Source organism: Rhea pennata, chromosome 3 (genome assembly GCF_028389875.1).
Source record: "Rhea pennata isolate bPtePen1 chromosome 3, bPtePen1.pri, whole genome shotgun sequence".
Classification (NCBI taxonomy): Eukaryota; Metazoa; Chordata; class Aves; order Rheiformes; family Rheidae; genus Rhea; species Rhea pennata.
The window spans coordinates 107,583,394-107,600,040 of NC_084665.1; the positions used below are offsets into that span (position 1 = coordinate 107,583,394).

The window sequence follows — 16,647 nt, forward strand, 5'->3', positions numbered from 1 at the left end:
CTGTGCATATATGTACGATCTCCATCTCCAAATTACAGGTTTTACTATTTCTTGATTTACGTAGCTATTTTATCATATTTTTGATCTGCTTCATTATTGTCAATTTGTCCACTTGGTTAGACATAGATGTAACAACATCTACTGAAGACAATAGATACTGATTCCTTTTCTGATATAAAAACCTTCAGCTATGGAAAACCTACTGTATATCAGCTGTCTGCAAGCGTATATCACATTTACTGCCAAGAGCAGGGGGAGAAAGGTATTTTTAAATAGTAGGAACATATACTTATAAAACCATAAAAAATTGTGGAGGGCTGAAGGCTAACGCGATATTGGAAGGATTTTGTTGTTCATTTTTCCAAATTGGCAGGGAAAGCGAAATATGAAAAACACAGAATGAAAATGTGTAGCAAATGAGTAACTTTTATGCACAAAAATAGTGTTTAAGAAATCATAGTGAGAAAAAAGTGAGACCAAATGTATGAGCATGCGTAGAAACACTAATTGAGAAATCTAATCGCAATGCTTCCCATCTTTTCATCACAACTGTGTACTAAATACACAAACCGCTACTTGACATTTCCTAAATAAATATAATAGGAAAAGTACTTATTTTACTTGAATGAATCATTTTGGTCCCTATGACAGAAATTAGCTGTGGTGATGAATAATCTCTTTCAGGAAATATAATTCTCTAATGGAGATATTTATGGATTGAAATATGAGAAGTTGTGGCCTCGGCCAGGTCTACTTTAAAAGGGGTTCTGATTCATCCATGCCTACTTCTACTTAAATTTGATCATAGCTGTTGACATACTGTATCTGCCATGCATAGATGTATTTTTCTACTAGAGGTAAGAAAGCCATATGGTTCGTGGATGCCTATGAGTTTTTGCAAGGCAAATTGAACTATATTTTTTTTTCTGTAGTCGAACAGAACTATCGATTTAACAAGCACAATATTTTACATACAGATGGGATACTCTGGTCCATATATTATACTTCTAAGAACAGAAATTCTCTCTTAAATACAATCATAATAGATGAGCTAACATTAACTTTCTGCATTAGCGGTACTCAGTCCTCTGTTTACCACGCATAGTTAAATAAACTAATTCACTGTAGTGAGGAACTGAAACAGCTAATAAGAATTGTCTTGTTCATGAAGTAGAACTGAAGCAGCTGTTTTTGTGTGACTGCTGTAGTTTGAAAGGGCCCCCTGATGGTACACCTCTGAAAAAATACGGGTGTATTTCAGTGTTCCTTCTACTACCAAAACTACTCTCAGGATTATTATAGCTATACAGGGGAATTGCTTTGACGATGTGTAATTGCAAATTGGGCGGGAGGGGGTGCAGGGGGTGGGGGGGGGGAGGAATGTTCCCTGCTATTAAACACAGATGTAAAATAACATTTTTCCACCTTTGCTAAGCACCAAAGAAACGATCCCATAAATTATTCCAATTTCCATAATTTAATCAGATAAGCTCTCAATCAAGCTGAAATTCAGTCACTGAGACAGCATTTATGAATACTTTCTGTCAGACCATCCGCTGTGCAAATAAAATGCTGTGAGGTGGCAACTTGACCAGGATGGTCAACAGCCAGGGAACCCACAGAGGTGATCATGTGGCTGGGATGCTACACGGTGTTACGACACCATGAAAACTGAACACTCACGCATTTCTCAGGATCAGGCAGAGCGACTGTTCAGGTATCACACCTGCTAATTAATATTAACTTACTTTACACATTGGACCTTATCAGAATACAATTGTTAGTTAACCATAATGGACTCTGAGGTGCCCAACACTTTTTAGAAGTTGATTTGCTAAGTTTTTGCTTTAATAGCTTGCCATTACCAACAATATCACCTCCAATACTGGTGGGACTTTTCCCTATGTAACTGTGAAACTGCAATGCCATTAAGTCATTAGGAATATTACCAAAAATTCAGCGGAGCTTGGATTCCACCACACAAGTTGACATTACAAACACATATCACATTCCCCTCAGTGTCTCTGCCAAGCAGTCTTTGTTTCCTGGTTCTTAAGTGCTCCTTTAAAGCATGTAAGCCTTGATTCTTAGTATAATTTAAAATTATACTGAATGTTAAAATAATTTTCAAAGAGGGCCTAAAAGTTTTAAAAAGGTAACCAACTGCATTGTTCTAATGAAAACTGGATATATGCTAGAAGCAAATATCACTTCATAGTACTAAAATGAAAAGCTAAAAATAATGAGCAAATTTATTTGACAGCCCTAGTTTCTACTTCATGTTTAATTGAACAATGGCATAATAAACGCATTCTTTAACTTAGAAATATTATGTCAGATCACATAGGGCCTGACTATAGCACTCGGACTTAAATCTCCAATGCGTAAATTGGAGAGAACATTCTAATTCAAGAAACTGCTAAACATCTTCTGATTCCATTTTAAGCAAATACCAGACATCTTGAAAAGTAAGCTAAATGATTGGGGGACACACAATCTTTTAAACAAAAAAGCTAAAATCTGGTTAACACTGTAAAAATTGCTACACCTAATTTAAACTTGCAAATTTGAAGGAAAATTCTTTGTGTAATCCACCTGAAAATGACTTTTGAAAATCTAATTGCTATATTGCTGAAAGCACAGTAATATAAAACCTCTACTATTCCTATTTCAGCTATTCTCCAGATAAAACACTAAGATGAAATGGAAGCTGATCATAGATACATAATGCAGCTGTGTTAAATACATTCGCATTATAAAACAGTATCTTCACCTGCTCTACACCACAGTCACTTTTTTACACTAATCTAGTACAACGAGCACACTCCCCTGATAGACCCCAAACTATGTTACAAAGGATGCAGCTTTCTCTGACCCCGTATGCCAGACGTCTCAGTCACCTGCACTTGGATTTAATAGTCACGTTCCGGAGTCACGTTCACTTCCACCCAGAAGCATGCTTGCTTCCAGTCAGGTACTACATAACTAACTTAAAGTACTCAGGATTTTGAATTTTGGTAGCGCTCCGTTTCTGAAGCTACTCCCAAGTGCGCAGAAATATACGCCAGACGCTGCAGCAATTAGGAGAGCACTTCGGCTGCGCAGCCTAGTTCTCGGGCTCGCACCTCCTGGGCTGAGCGGAGCGCTTGATTTTAAGTGCTTTAAATTGGAGGAGATTCAAATCTCACCTGCTCCCAAGACGCATTAAACCGGTGTAAGCCGCTGCCCGTAACAAAACACGAGCGGCAACAAACAAAGGATTTACAGCTAGGGGCTAAAACCCCTTCGAAGTTTTAGGGAAGTTGAGTCTGAGCCACTTACGCGCGTCTCTAAGCAAGCGCCAAGCTGCAGGAGACCGAAACGGCTGCTAAAACTGGGGCACTAACAGCGCGCGAAGTAGGTTACGAAGACGGACGAGAGCCAGGGCAGCGCGAGGGACCCGCCTCGGCGCCCTGCGCCCGCGCGCACCGCCCGCGCCCGCGGGGCGCAGCGCAGCGCACCGGGCAGCCCCGCCGCGCCCGCGGAGCGCTGCGCTGCTGCGCGGCGCTCGGCCCGGCGGGAGCCCGGCGTGCGCCCCCGCGGACGCGCGCCCGCGAGCCGCGGCGCCGACTTTCCGCGGGGTGGATGCGCGGAGCCGCCGCGGCCTCGCTGCCGGCGGGCGGCACGGACGAGGCGCGCGACGGGGCGGCCGCGGCGCTGCGCTCCCCCCCGCGCAAGGGCGGTAGCCCCTCGGCGCCGCCGCCCGGCGGGGGCGGGCGGCAGGGCCGGACGGCTCGGGGCTGCGAGAAGGCGCGGAGCGGGCTGGCCCCGCGGACGGACCGCGCCCCCGCCGCCGTCCCCTGCGCGTGACACCGCGCCCCCGCGGCCGCCCCCCGCGCGGTGTGACACCGCGGGGGGAGCGGAGGGAGAGGCGGGGAGCGGCGGCTGGGTCGCCGGGCGTCCCCTCGGCCCCCTTCGCAAGCAGCAACGCGGAGAGCCCCGCTTCCGCTCCACCGACATCGCCGCCCGCGGCCGCAGCCCTGCGCGACCCGCGGATGCTCCCCGCGGCGTGCGCCGCGGCGAGCGCCCCGCCGAGCCCCGCGACGGGCGGGCGGGCGGCCGCAGCCCCGCGCCGACGGGCGCGCCCCCGGCACCGGGGCACCGCCGCTCCGGCCGTCCGACGGCTCCGGCCCCGGCCCCGGCTGCGGGTCCCGCGGCACCCGCGCGCCCGCCGGGCGGCCCGGCCCGCCGGCGGCCCCCGCCCGCCCCTTACCTTTTTCAGCGCTGACATATCAGCGTGCGGCGCGGTGCGGCGCGGCGCGGCGCGGGGCGGGCGGCTCGCGGGGCGGCTCAGGCGGACGCGGCGCCCGGGCGGGAGCGCGAGGCGGAGGAGCGGCGCGTGCACCGCATTACCCCGCGCCGCCCGCGCTCCCCGCGCGCCGCCGCCGGGGCTGCCCGCCGCGCCGCGCCGCGCCCGCCGCTCGCGGACACCCCCGCGCCCCCCCGCCCGCGCGCGCGGCGCGGCGGCGGCGGCGGCAGCGGCGCCCGCCGGCTCTGCGCAGCCGCGCTCCCCCTGCCGGCGCCCGCGGGCGCAGCGCGGGCCCGCCGGCCGCGGCGGGGTCGGGCGGGGCGGGGCCGGGCGGCGGCGCGGCCACGCCCCTCCGCCGCCTCCACCAATGGCGTGCCTCCCGCCCGCTGATCGACAGGTGCGGCGGCGAGCCGGAAGGAGGGCGAGCGCGGAGCCGTTGGTGGCGTGGGGCTGCGTGGAGGGGGCGGCTGCGCGCCCGGGGCCATGGCCCTGAGCAGGAGGGAAGGTGAGGCAGCGCGGGGCGCCGCGGGCGTGCCGCTCCTTGGGGCGGGGAGCGGAGGGCAATGAGCGCCCTTGGCTGTGCTGTGTGGCCCGGCCCGGCGCGGCGTGGGGTATTTAACGGTCGGCGGCCGCGGCGGTTTAACGGTCGGGTCGGCTCAGCTCAGCGGAGGAGCGCGCCGCGGCGCGGAGGGCTCCTGCGTGAGCCCCCTCAGTGGCCTTGCCGGGTGCCGTGGGGAGAGCGGGCAGCCGAGGGCCGCGCTGGGAGCCGGTGAGGCGGCCGCCGGGCGCCTGTGGGGGTGTTGGTTGCGGGGCCGTGCGGCGGTGCTGGGTGGGGAGGCGGGGAGCAGTCAGGTTGGCAAGGGTGCGAGGAGGGGGGGGGTCATGGCTGCTTGGGCAGCCGTTGTGCTGCTTAATTTTGTGTCCCTTTCTCCAAGCTCTTGTTCTGTACCCCTCTGGTTAGAGGCACCCAGGAAAATTCCTGAAGTGTATTGGTGCCTGAGGAAGAAGAAAGTAAAATAAACTTAGTTCTTTAAGCACAAGTCATTTTAAAATGAACGTCCTTCCCTTTAAAATGTACACGTGTATGCACTGTTGCTGACTGTGTTGTTGTGACCATGTAGTTTGGCTTATTTAAAATGTGTTAGCACAATTCTGAAATAGCCAAGACTTTGCAATTTATTTGCAATATTTTTTCCTAATTCAAACAGATCTCTGGTCTGTTTTAATATACTTCTTACTTTGTAAGACATGGGCTTGAGCAGGAATAGCATAATAAATAGAGGTGTTTGTTAAGTGATATTTTGTTCTCTAAGTGTTCTTGAGTAGGGCTGAGTTACTGCAATGCTTACTTTCTGTAATGATTTTCTGGCTGTTTTTGACTTTTCAAACAGTTCCTGCATCTTGAAATGTGAATCCTTTCTGCAAGGATGGAAATATGACTGAGCACCAAGAGTTGATGTATAAGCTATTTGTTAGCTGACTGTAAGTAGTTAGTTAGCGGTAGGAAGTTTTGAAGGGAGCAGTATAAAACTGAAGTAGTAGTCTTTGTATTTTAGATGCAGCTCCATTGCAGGTAATAGAGATGGACGATGGAGTAACTGTTTTGCAGGTCGTGTAGACTTCCCTTGACCGAAGGCAGAGAATTGCCCACTAATGTCTTGTGGGAGAAAGTTAGTGAGTGGGGAAGAGTGTGTTTCTTCACTTATAAATAAGCTGATGGCTTTAAGGCTGAGAGCAGGGAGTGCAATTCCAAAGTACTCAAAGAGTTTAAAACTGAAGGTCAAATAAAGAACCACTTCTTTCTGTGTGAGTGAAAGAGTGAAGTGCAAGTGAAAATGATTATGCTGTAAAGACACTCACGCAGCATGAAGTAAGAAACCACTAATGTTTTCTTCAAGTATCACTAAGGATTGAATGATCATTGCTAATATTAAGAGTAGGAAGAAAATAGAGCAAGGAATATGAGGATGATGGGATGTCATACAGTTGCCCTAGGAGGAAAATAAGAGATGAAATAAGAAGATTGGAAGAGGTCACAACTTCACTCCACTGTTGCGGATAGCATATGTGGAAACAGTTGACTTTGTCGGTAGGTTCACACAATGCTAAAAAGGATAGATGTGTCACAGAAGAGCTGAAAAAAAAGTTCACATCGTGCTTGTTAAGGATATTTTTGATCTGAGGTATAGGAGAAGGTAGAAGATGCTTCAGATGGATTTTGTCCGTATTACAAAAGAAAACGAAAGTTTTAAATTTTGCATTGAACTGGGCCATAACTGATCTGTTTGTAGATTGGAGGGCTAACTTTCATTGAAGAGAAAAATCTAAAGAAATAGATTTCACTTATTTGTACTGCTAGTTTCTTGCCTTTTAGTTAAGGTTTTATTTGCCAGGAATGGGTTGGACAGCTGTAATTGAGAATTTTTTTTATTTATTTTGGTTGGTCATACACGATGCAAAGTAACAGGCTAGAGGAACTAGCAGATCTTGTTGATGCATATTGCTCATGGAATGCTTACACTCGCTGAACTATTCGCAGTTCATAAATGTCATCAGTTGTATCTTTAAAGCTGTATTCCTCCCTCCTTCCTTCTTGAATATGTATACCTGTGTAGTTCCAAGGTAGCACTGTCTCAATTATCGTAATGTTGTCTGTAGAGCCTTTAAGATGATGTTAAGTTGATGCTCAGATGATGAGCCTGAGGTTCCAGCTACTAAAAGGTAGAAGTAAGATACTGATGTAGGGATATAATGTTGACCTTAACTGCTGATAGAAAGCGCTGCTGCAAGAGTTGCTATGCAACACAGAAGATAATGTAGGTATACTACAGGAGATTTTCTGTTCGAGAGATTATACTGGAAATCAAATGTAGTCAGCTGAAAGTCAACATCATCAACCACAAAAGATTTTAAACAATGTAGAGAGTGTTGCATCAAGGAATGTTGTTTTGCCTTCTTTGTCATGAGTAAAATGGTTTGTTTACTGGGTTCCTATTTGTATAGGGGTGAAACTGCGATTGCAGTTCCTTATATTAGGAAGGCTGTTTAATGACTAAATCTCAGATATTTGAAAATGCTTATTCTTGCAGATACAGTAGCATTTTTCTATTAACTATTTAAGAATAAACTTGCTTCTTGCAGATTTTTTCCAGGTCTTCGTATAATTTTTTTTGAAAACACTGTGTCTGTTTTTACAAAAGATTTAAGAATTCCCCCTTTTTTTTCCTTTTGAGTGAATGTCTGTCTTAACATATATGTTTACCAAGAATGACCACATGCGTTAGAATTTGAATTTGTCTGATGCAGGTTTCTTTTGCGCTGGGGAGAGGTATCCTAGTCTTTTTGCAGCACTTAATAGTGCACGTTGTTTTCAGCGACCAAAGACTTATTACAGCTAGCCAAGATCTAAATTTTATTTGGATTGCACTTGAATAAATTGCTGATACCAATGTTTTTTTTAAATAAAGATAGAAGTTGCTTTAGGGCAAGTATAATTCAATCTGCCATTAAAAGCTAACAAAAAAAAATCAGTTTTCATAGGCCTTCTTTCATTGCTTGTGCCTGGATGAGTTGCCAGCTCAGAAAGACAAGTCATCATGGTAAGGAAAGAAGAGGCAGAAGTGATGGAGCCACTGACCTTGCACTTAGAATGTCTGTGAGGATAACTGCTGTTTGCAGGTAGTTGAATATCCATAGCCTGATATTGTGTTGTGTTTTTTTTTTTTTTTTTTTTTTTTTTTTTTTTTTTTTTGAAAGAGTACTTTGGAAGTTTTTTCCCTAGTTTTCAGTGAGACAGTATGGTTCACAAGTGGTAGACAGGATGCTATTTAAAGATATTTCTAGAAATAGGTCTAGGTACTTCTTCTGCCTTACAAAGTTAGTTTTCTTAAAACAATTGACATGTGAAGCATTTTACTCAACAACACTGGTCTCCAGGCTGTGGTCAGTAGATTACTGGAGTCAAATCTGTTTTTTTTTAAAAAAATCCGATAGGCAGTGTATTTTCTTTATTAAGCTTTCAGTTGCCTGCAGTTCAAAACGTTGAAAACCATGTGTCTAGAAGTTTGCATTTCTATTGAGAGTTGCATAATGGCATATGTTAAAACTCCTTTCTGAGTTCATAACTAGCAAAAATAAATAATTTCTCTCTTCTTAAAAATTCCAGTACTTTGTATCGATGGGATTTGTATTGATTTCTATTATATGCATATGTAGGAAGGTACGCAGAAATTATTGGGTATTATGATCAAATTTTCAAGTCATAGGAAACTGTACTATATTTACTCCATGAGGATGGTCATGTAGATATTTGATTGTGTTTACACTCTTATATATTATATGAACTTAAGAAGGTTCCTTTGCAATTTAGTTTAAATGAGACATTGTTTTTGAACTTTTGCTGGTGGTCAATAATGCTATCCCCACTAGTATTTTTTTTTTCCCTCCTATGTAGTATTATTTTAAACTTCATTTTAGTTTCTTTAAGCAGAGAGAGTAAGTTTTCTCTTTTATAATTTCAATTTTTTTTCTGTTTTTTTTTTTCTTTTTAAGTAGTCTAAACTCTGGATGACTACCTGCCCCTGCCTTGCTCCCTCCCCCCCCATGCACACACACACTAGTCTTCAGCTGTTTTTATGGCAGTATTTCAGGTCATTATAGTACTATTTTTCTGTTCTCTGTTAATGACATCTACTGTAAAATTACTTGATGATGCCAAAGATGTTCCTAAATTAGAATGTAACAAGAATCCTGTGAGGTTTAGAAAATTCTCACTGTAGTTGTTCAAAAGGAGAAGGCTACTTTTTTTGAACTTTAGCTTGGATGTGTGCTGTGATTTGACCTTTACTTTAGGGCATGTGCTGTTTTCTCTCTGCATGTGAAAAGCATGATAAGAGTTTTTTAGGTTGAAATAAGATTTAACCTTTATGGAATTTAGAAAGTTTATGGATACACTAGCAGAGCACTAGACTTGATGACCAAAGAGATTATTCAGCCATGCTTTCATGAAACATCAGATTTATAACTGGGCAACCTTAATTGCCACAATGTATTATTATTATTTTTTTTTTAATCAGCAGAGCTGAGTTTTAATAAGGGAAGGTGAGATATCTTCTGATATTTTGAATGAGATCTATCTGATTGTGCCAGGTAGGATTGAGATAATTATATGAAAAATGTATTCTTACGTATTGTGAAAGATACTGAAAAATATGAATAATGTGCACAAATCAAAATAATGGTGAAAATGCTCTGTTCTCCCAGAGCCCTGGGGAAGAGTTCTGTTATGACAAGGTTCTACTGTGAGGCAGGCAAGGTTCTTATGAACAGCTGGAACAGCCAACTTAGTGAGAACATCAGGATTCTATGTGGCTTCTTATCATGTCTCTCTTGTATCACGTCAAGTTTATTAGATATCTAGGGGTTCACAGTCACAGTTAAGGTTGCCTACTGAGAGATCTCCAAAGCCTTTGTTAAGACAGGATGGCACAATACATTAGTCAGATTCTTATTGAACTACACAGCCATGCAGAATGTGCTAATAGGCTGTAACACTAGTCATCTTGATGAGAAGCTGCCCTGTGACACAGATCGTGCTTAGTGAAGCTGAGTCAGTTTCATCTAAGCTAAGAGAAAACAAATACCTGCTTTTTTCTTTCCTTTTTTTGGGGGGGAGGAAGGGGGATAGTGAATAACTTATTTTGTATCCACAGTTCCCATGAGCTGCATTGAGCTGTATGCACACAGTGGTGAAAGTATAAAATAATTCCTCTGTAGTCACTTGCTTCTTAATTTAGGTGAATACATAAGTGTGGGATATGATATCACTATACTCTTTCCTTTCCTTCCTTCCTCCTGTATAGACACATGTCAAGATGTATACTAAAATAAGTTGCTCTTTGTCTAGTGGTTCAAACACAGAATTCATGCGACCTCAGATAAAAGTAAATTCTTCTGTTGCTTGATCTCCAGACTGTAGATGTCAGTTCTTTTTTTGACCTGAATATATAACAATAGTTTTACCAATTCAGCAGTGAAACGATCTGTGTCATATGTAATGTAAAGTGAAGTAAATAGTGAAACTGGAAGAGTGAGAACCATCCTCACGTTATGTGTAGATAATGTGCATGTTGTTTTTTCCCTTCTTCTGTCATTTAAGCTTTATCAGGATAGTAAATTTACAATTTATATAAGAAGATGGTCAAGTATTAATAAAAACAAACAAAATTTGAGATACTAGCGTTTCATCTCAGTGTTCCTACTCGGTTGCTAGTTCTAAAAAACAAAACCAAGCAACCCACCCTTCTGAAGCTCTGCTGACTCACAAAATAATAGATCTGTACTGGAGAACAAGAGGAAGAAGCAAACAGCCTTTGTTTTTTAAAAAAAGCACTTTATTTGTAAGGGCAAATATTAAAAAGTTAGGTGTTTGCGGCTAACATAAAGTGCCTTCCAGACTGAAAGATTTTATTTCTTCAGAATCCAGGTTTCTAACTTTAGAAAGATCTTCACAGAGAAGGAATTAGTACATAATAAATTACTCTTTCTGCCTCTCTACATTTAAAAGGACAAAGAAACATAGTTTGTGTTTTTAGTGGCAAAAGTAATTAAGCAGTAGCATAAATTAGTGTGAATGATTTGGATTCTCTGCTTGGAACATAATAAACTCACTGAGACACAAGTTGTCTGTTTGAATGTGAGTAATTGTTTAAAATTATTTTTTACGCTCACTCAGACAAGATGACCTAGTGGTCATTCTGGCTATAAGGTGGAAGTGTGAATTCCACCTTGAAATTTGAAGCTGAAAATGTATTTGATATCTTTCTCAAGGTGGAATTTCAGAAACTGATGGACTTCCTGAAATTAAAGAACATGTAGAGCTATGCACTTGTAGATAGATACAGTCAGGTCTAAGAAAATGGAAGATTCTGTGGTTGATCTGCAGAATGGCATCCTCTTTGATCAAGCACAAGATTTTTGTAATGTCTGTTTAGTCTCTGGGTTCATCTACAAATTCCTCTTTCAAGAGGTAGTCTACTTCAGCCTCTGTTTTCTGCATTTCTATCCACAGCCGGAATTCTGCTTATGTTGCACTTTTTTGTCCATTGAAAGATCGGTTTTCTACCCATGATTGTGTGCTGCTTTGATTTGAACATGTTTTATCTGTGGTGGAATAACAGTATGTCTGATCTTGACCTTTCTGATAGTAAGAAAATAAGATAACTTGTTCCCTGTCTTTCTCCTGTTTTGAACAAGAACATCCCTTCTTAAATATGGCAAACAGTCTTTATGATGTTTTGAACTGTCAGGCTATACAGAATGTAATCACATGTCACTGCATTCCTGCACTCTTCCCTATATTTCCATGTAGCTTGAGAAGGTTTTTGGAAATAGGTAAGTTGTATGGAAAGCTGTGAAAAGAAGGGGAAGGAGGAGAGGGAAGTGATTTCCTGTTCAGCTGTCCCAGAATGTTTTGTTATAGTTATTTCTTCCCTTTCCTCTTTGATTTAAATTGGTTGATAGTAAGTGAACTGGTGTCTCCACTCTGGGACTCTTATTTGCAGCTATATAATCATGACTGAAAGTTTCTTGAAGTGAATATTTAAATAACTAGCTGTTGTTGCCAGAGGTTGAACTTGCGTGCGCGCACACATACACACACGTGCAAAATTGGCTTCACCCAAGCCTCTGGTCTCTGGCACTCAAACCAATGGTCCTGAGGTCTTTGAGCTATCAGATGTGGCCTCTCTGTTTTTGTTCTTTTTTTTTGTTTGCTTTTGTTTGTTTTTGAGGTATATTTTATCTGGAAGCAATGCATATGTGACTTCTAATGAAACTGTGAAATTTAGGTCAAGCTTAATATACTTAATTGTTCTCAGATGTCCCAGGTATTGGTTTCTTTGATTGTAATGGGAGCTTGTACTCAGTACAGTGTCACTTTAGATAATACTTTAGGTTATCTTATCTTACACTGTGGCTGGTCAGCTGGATTGCTTTCTTGGATTGGGTCTCTATGGAGAGAGATTTAATGTATAAACAGTGTGACACCTAGCAAATGTCTACAGTTAAGTATCATAACTGCAGCCTGAATTCTGCCCCCAGTGTCTAAAATCTTAATTGGATGCTTTTATTTTGGTTGTGACCTTTTTGAGACTTGTAGGGTCATGACATAAGAATTGACATATGTTAGGCCAAACAAATACAGGGTGAACACCTTTGCTTATCAGTTCAGCCAGGCAAGCAACTACCTCAGAAGTAATGCAGAAGACTCAAAAGACTTGAGACCTGAAACCCTATCCTATGTGATGAAAAGCAGAGGGAAAACTTTGTAGGGAATGATTTGAGGGGATGGATTCTAGCCCCTAGCCTGAAATTCTGATTATCAGTCTTCAGCTTTGTGGCTGGTAAGAATATCACACTGGCTAACGCTTTCTATGTGTGACAGCACCCTTGGACTTTTTTTAATACTTCATCTTTTGACTCCTAATAGAATCCATGTATTTAACTTTCACTTTTGCATCCTGAGCAAGAGGAGCTATTTAGCTTCTGTTCAGCCATACTCGGGCAAGAGGATAGTGGAGTTGGTACCCAGTCAGACAAGGCTGTAAGAAACCTGCACTAATTGACCCTGCTTTGAGCATCGGGGTTTAGACCAGATGAACTTCAGAGGTCTCTTGCAACTTCAGCTTCTCTGATTCTGTGACCTTTCAGTAAAATAGCTTTCATTATATGGTGTTTGTAGGAGGTATGTGATGCATAAGGAAGGAGACTTCAAGGATTTAAAAGTTTTTGAATTGGAGAGTAATCTACACTAATAGAGATGAACTAAACATTTTAATGAAGACTTGCCCATATATTTTGCATGTGGATTATTATCCCTTCTGCTCTTTTTTGCCATCATCTTCTGTTTTGCTCTACTCTTATCTTTGCTATTCTGTATTAACGGGAACAAGATTTTAAATTGTCTTGCATATGGGATGTTTTCAAAATAAATTCCTGACTCTTTCCTTGTTGGAAAGCACTTGTGTTTGTAGGACAGAAAAAACAAATAGAGCAAGTTGCAGGCTTCTTGGGGCTCTAATGCATTCAACACTCTTGATGCCATTTACTTTATTCCTGCTGCCCAAGCTGTATTTGAGTAAGTAGCAAGCAACCAATCGAGGAACATGATGGGGGTGCGTGCAGTACTTAGAGCAAGTAACCAAAAGAGCGTGGCAGGCATTCTCCACAGAACTGTTTTTGAGGAAACTGCCCTCCCACATTCGGTTGGACAGGACTTTTTCTGATGTTGATCAGAATTACATTCATTTAGTTATGCAGCATGCACTGGTTGTACAATCTAATTGAAATTTTGGTAAAACTCTCAGCCTCCGGAGAACCTTTTTAAATCTGCGATGCTATGCTGATACTGAAGTGTAATTGTGAGTAGTTTGTTTAGCACCTAGGTATTAAAGGAGCGCTACTTGGTTTCCTGCATGTGTATAAGCAATGTGTTTATTTAAAGGAAGCTTTTTTCATTCTCTACTCTTCTCACTTACAAAATTAGTAATTAGGAGTACAAAGGTCCTGGATATTAATCTAGTTTGAATTGCTAGCCAATGTGTTCTCTACTCTCTTTCTTGGAGTTATATTTTGCTTTGCTTCTGCAGTGTGAAGCAGTAGACACTTGATGCCTTCTCAGTCTTCTGATTCATTTGTTTATTCCTCATGTTTTCTATATGAGAATTATGAAGAACTAGCTGCAGATCTGATGTAGTACCTGTTGCAACTTGTTCTTGCTTCTGAAAATACCAGCTCCTTCTCCTAACCAACAGCTTCCTGGAAAGCTATGTCTTCTGGTGTTGCTTCAATTTCATTGCACAGTAGGAACATTCAGTACTTCCACTTACAAGCTAGTGATGTGACTGGTAAGAACTTGTTTCGCTTTTGAAACCTAAATAGAAAACTGATTCAGAAGTCAAGACTAGAGCGTTTATGCATTTTTACTTCTGTCAGTCTATTGAAATAAAGCATTTCTGCTAAAATACATCAACTGCTTTGCTAAATCTTGTATTTACAATTCTTTGTACCTCAGACTCAAGGCCTCAAGCGTTTGAGGTCTTGGGTATGTTTTTGAGATCTAGACCCCTTTAAGTTCTACTAGCTTAAATGTAGTTTGAGTACTGCTAGTGCTTGGAATTTGGTTATTTTGCAAGAGCTGAATCTTTCCATTAACAGATAAAGCATGTTTTCAAGTTTTGTTGGCATTGCAGCTAGGGGTTCTGAAGATGTTAGAATGGCCACAAGAAAGATTAGATAATCATTATTAGATTAGATAATACAAAAATGAATCCTAATATTCTTTGTTTTGCTGATACTTTGATCTATAAAGGAACTTTTTTTATATATATACTTTAAGTAATTCTGACAAATTAGCAAATACAGAGTAAGAATTGGCAAGCAATGTTGCTAGAGTATGTGGATGTATGTGCGGGCATGGAGAATCTACCCTTTTGTTCCTTTTCCCTACCCCTCCAAAAGCAAGCCAGTAGTTTGCTGGAACTTGTATCTCTTTATGTGGGCATGTGAAGGGAAGAAAGGGTAGGAAAGGATCAAGGAAGAAGTTTTGTTTTTAAAAGATATTTAAAATTAGAATAAGTTACACAAAGATTTCTTTAATGATAACAGGTCCTTTTTCTTGCTTAGTAGTACGTGCAGAGTGTAAATGAAACTAGACAGCAACTTGGCAGCTCTTTCTCTTTTTGAAATGTGCACCAGCTGTTTGCATCTTTTTAACTTCAGTTAAATGAAACTTTCTTCTAGACTGCATGTGGTGTATTTGAAATGCAACTAAAATGCTTTGTAATCTCTCAAACATAATACACATTCAAATATAATATGCCTGCTTGGTGTATAAATGCACTTAAGTATGGTATCTTACCAATTCTATTTTAAGTACTTGATCAGCCTCGAACAAATATAAATGAACTGCAAAGAAAAATGCTGTTAAGTACAGAGAACATTTTTTCCTTCTGGCATGGTTGTATCTCTGAGTAAAATTCATACCTGTAAGAGGTGCCAGACTGATAGCCATGAAAATACTGATAAACCTCAGAAGGTGCACTCGAGCAGTTCCACTGTGTTTACGTCTTTATCTAAAGAGTTTACTTCTAGAGTGACAAAAAGACTACTTTCTTTGATTTTTGCCAATTAAGGGTATTTCCTGATCACTGTATGTTTAAACTGGGATAATTATTCTAGGGTTTCCCTCCTCCCACCCAAACACTGTGGTTTTTGTTTCCATTCTTGCTCTAGTGATAATACAGTTGTACTGGAATCTTAAGAAGGTCTGAACTTAAGAATAAACGAGATTTGCTCTGGTACAACCTGTCTGACCCTGTCGTTAATGATTGAATATACAAGCCAGCAGTGAGCAAATACATCCAGTTAAAAAGGTGTAGCAATTCACTGCTGCTTCTTCTGTTCCTCTAGGAAAGAGTTTAACTATTTTAAATTTTTCAGACAAAATAGTTCCCCTTTTTTTTCTGCACTGAATGTGTCACATTTACTGCCATTCCTGTACTTCTAATAAGAGCTATATACTCCTCTGTAAAATGGTGTAGGTTTCTAATAGTGTTGTGGGGAAGCTTGAAAGTGCGTTTAATTATATTTTTGAATGAAAATACAGTGGCTGTACAGATGACTGAATTCCTCTGATGGCTTTTTAAGCTGTTATTTACCGCTACTGCAAGCCAAATTGCAATTCCTTAAGTAGAAAACTTGATGTCAGTAGGATTTTTTTGAGGAAGGCGAGCAAAATCTTGCTGATCTCTCTAATGTTATAAACAAGAGCTATGCACATGCATCTTTATTTACTGCTCTTGAGTTGCTGCACTAGAATATTATGTTATTTCCCTTTCAAAAATTCAGCTGTATTTGGTGGGTGCTCCTGGTAATTCACTTACGGGTTTGACTTGCGCATTAGTAGTAGTAGTGAAAGTCAGTTTGTCTGGTATTGTCTGATATGCCATGGCTCCCTTTGGCTAATTTAACCTCACAAAAAAAACTATTTTTGATTTTGTAGGTCTAAATTTATCTCACATAAAGGATGCAATGAATCTAAATTATTTTGTTAATAGATGTACCATTATGTTTGGGAATCAGCTATTTTGAAGTTTAGAGGAGAAATAGAAAAGATGTATTTTGTCTATTTCCTTTTAACAAAGAAAGGATTGTGATCCTATCCAATGTGATATGGATTGCATTCACCTGATCTCTGGCTTAGTTTATATGTATATCAGTAACCAACTGCAAGAAACCCTGGAGTCACCTGTCAGGACTGTAGGATTAAAAGCAGTCTTTGGGGGGATTCAGTTCTAGTC

At 41.8% G+C, this 16,647-nt stretch overlaps 1 protein-coding gene across 2 annotated transcripts in view; it reads left to right on the forward strand.

Moving 5' to 3' along the window:
• The first annotated feature begins 4,676 nt into the window (after positions 1-4,676).
• Positions 4,677-16,647, forward strand: part of ERICH1 (glutamate rich 1) — a 64,725-nt gene continuing 52,754 nt past the window's right edge. For both annotated transcript variants that reach the window (XM_062571125.1, XM_062571127.1), the window contains exon 1: positions 4,677-4,793. In XM_062571125.1, the coding sequence (XP_062427109.1) occupies positions 4,772-4,793 (22 nt within the window). In that variant the 5' untranslated portion in view covers positions 4,677-4,771. The remainder of the gene's footprint in view (positions 4,794-16,647) is intronic.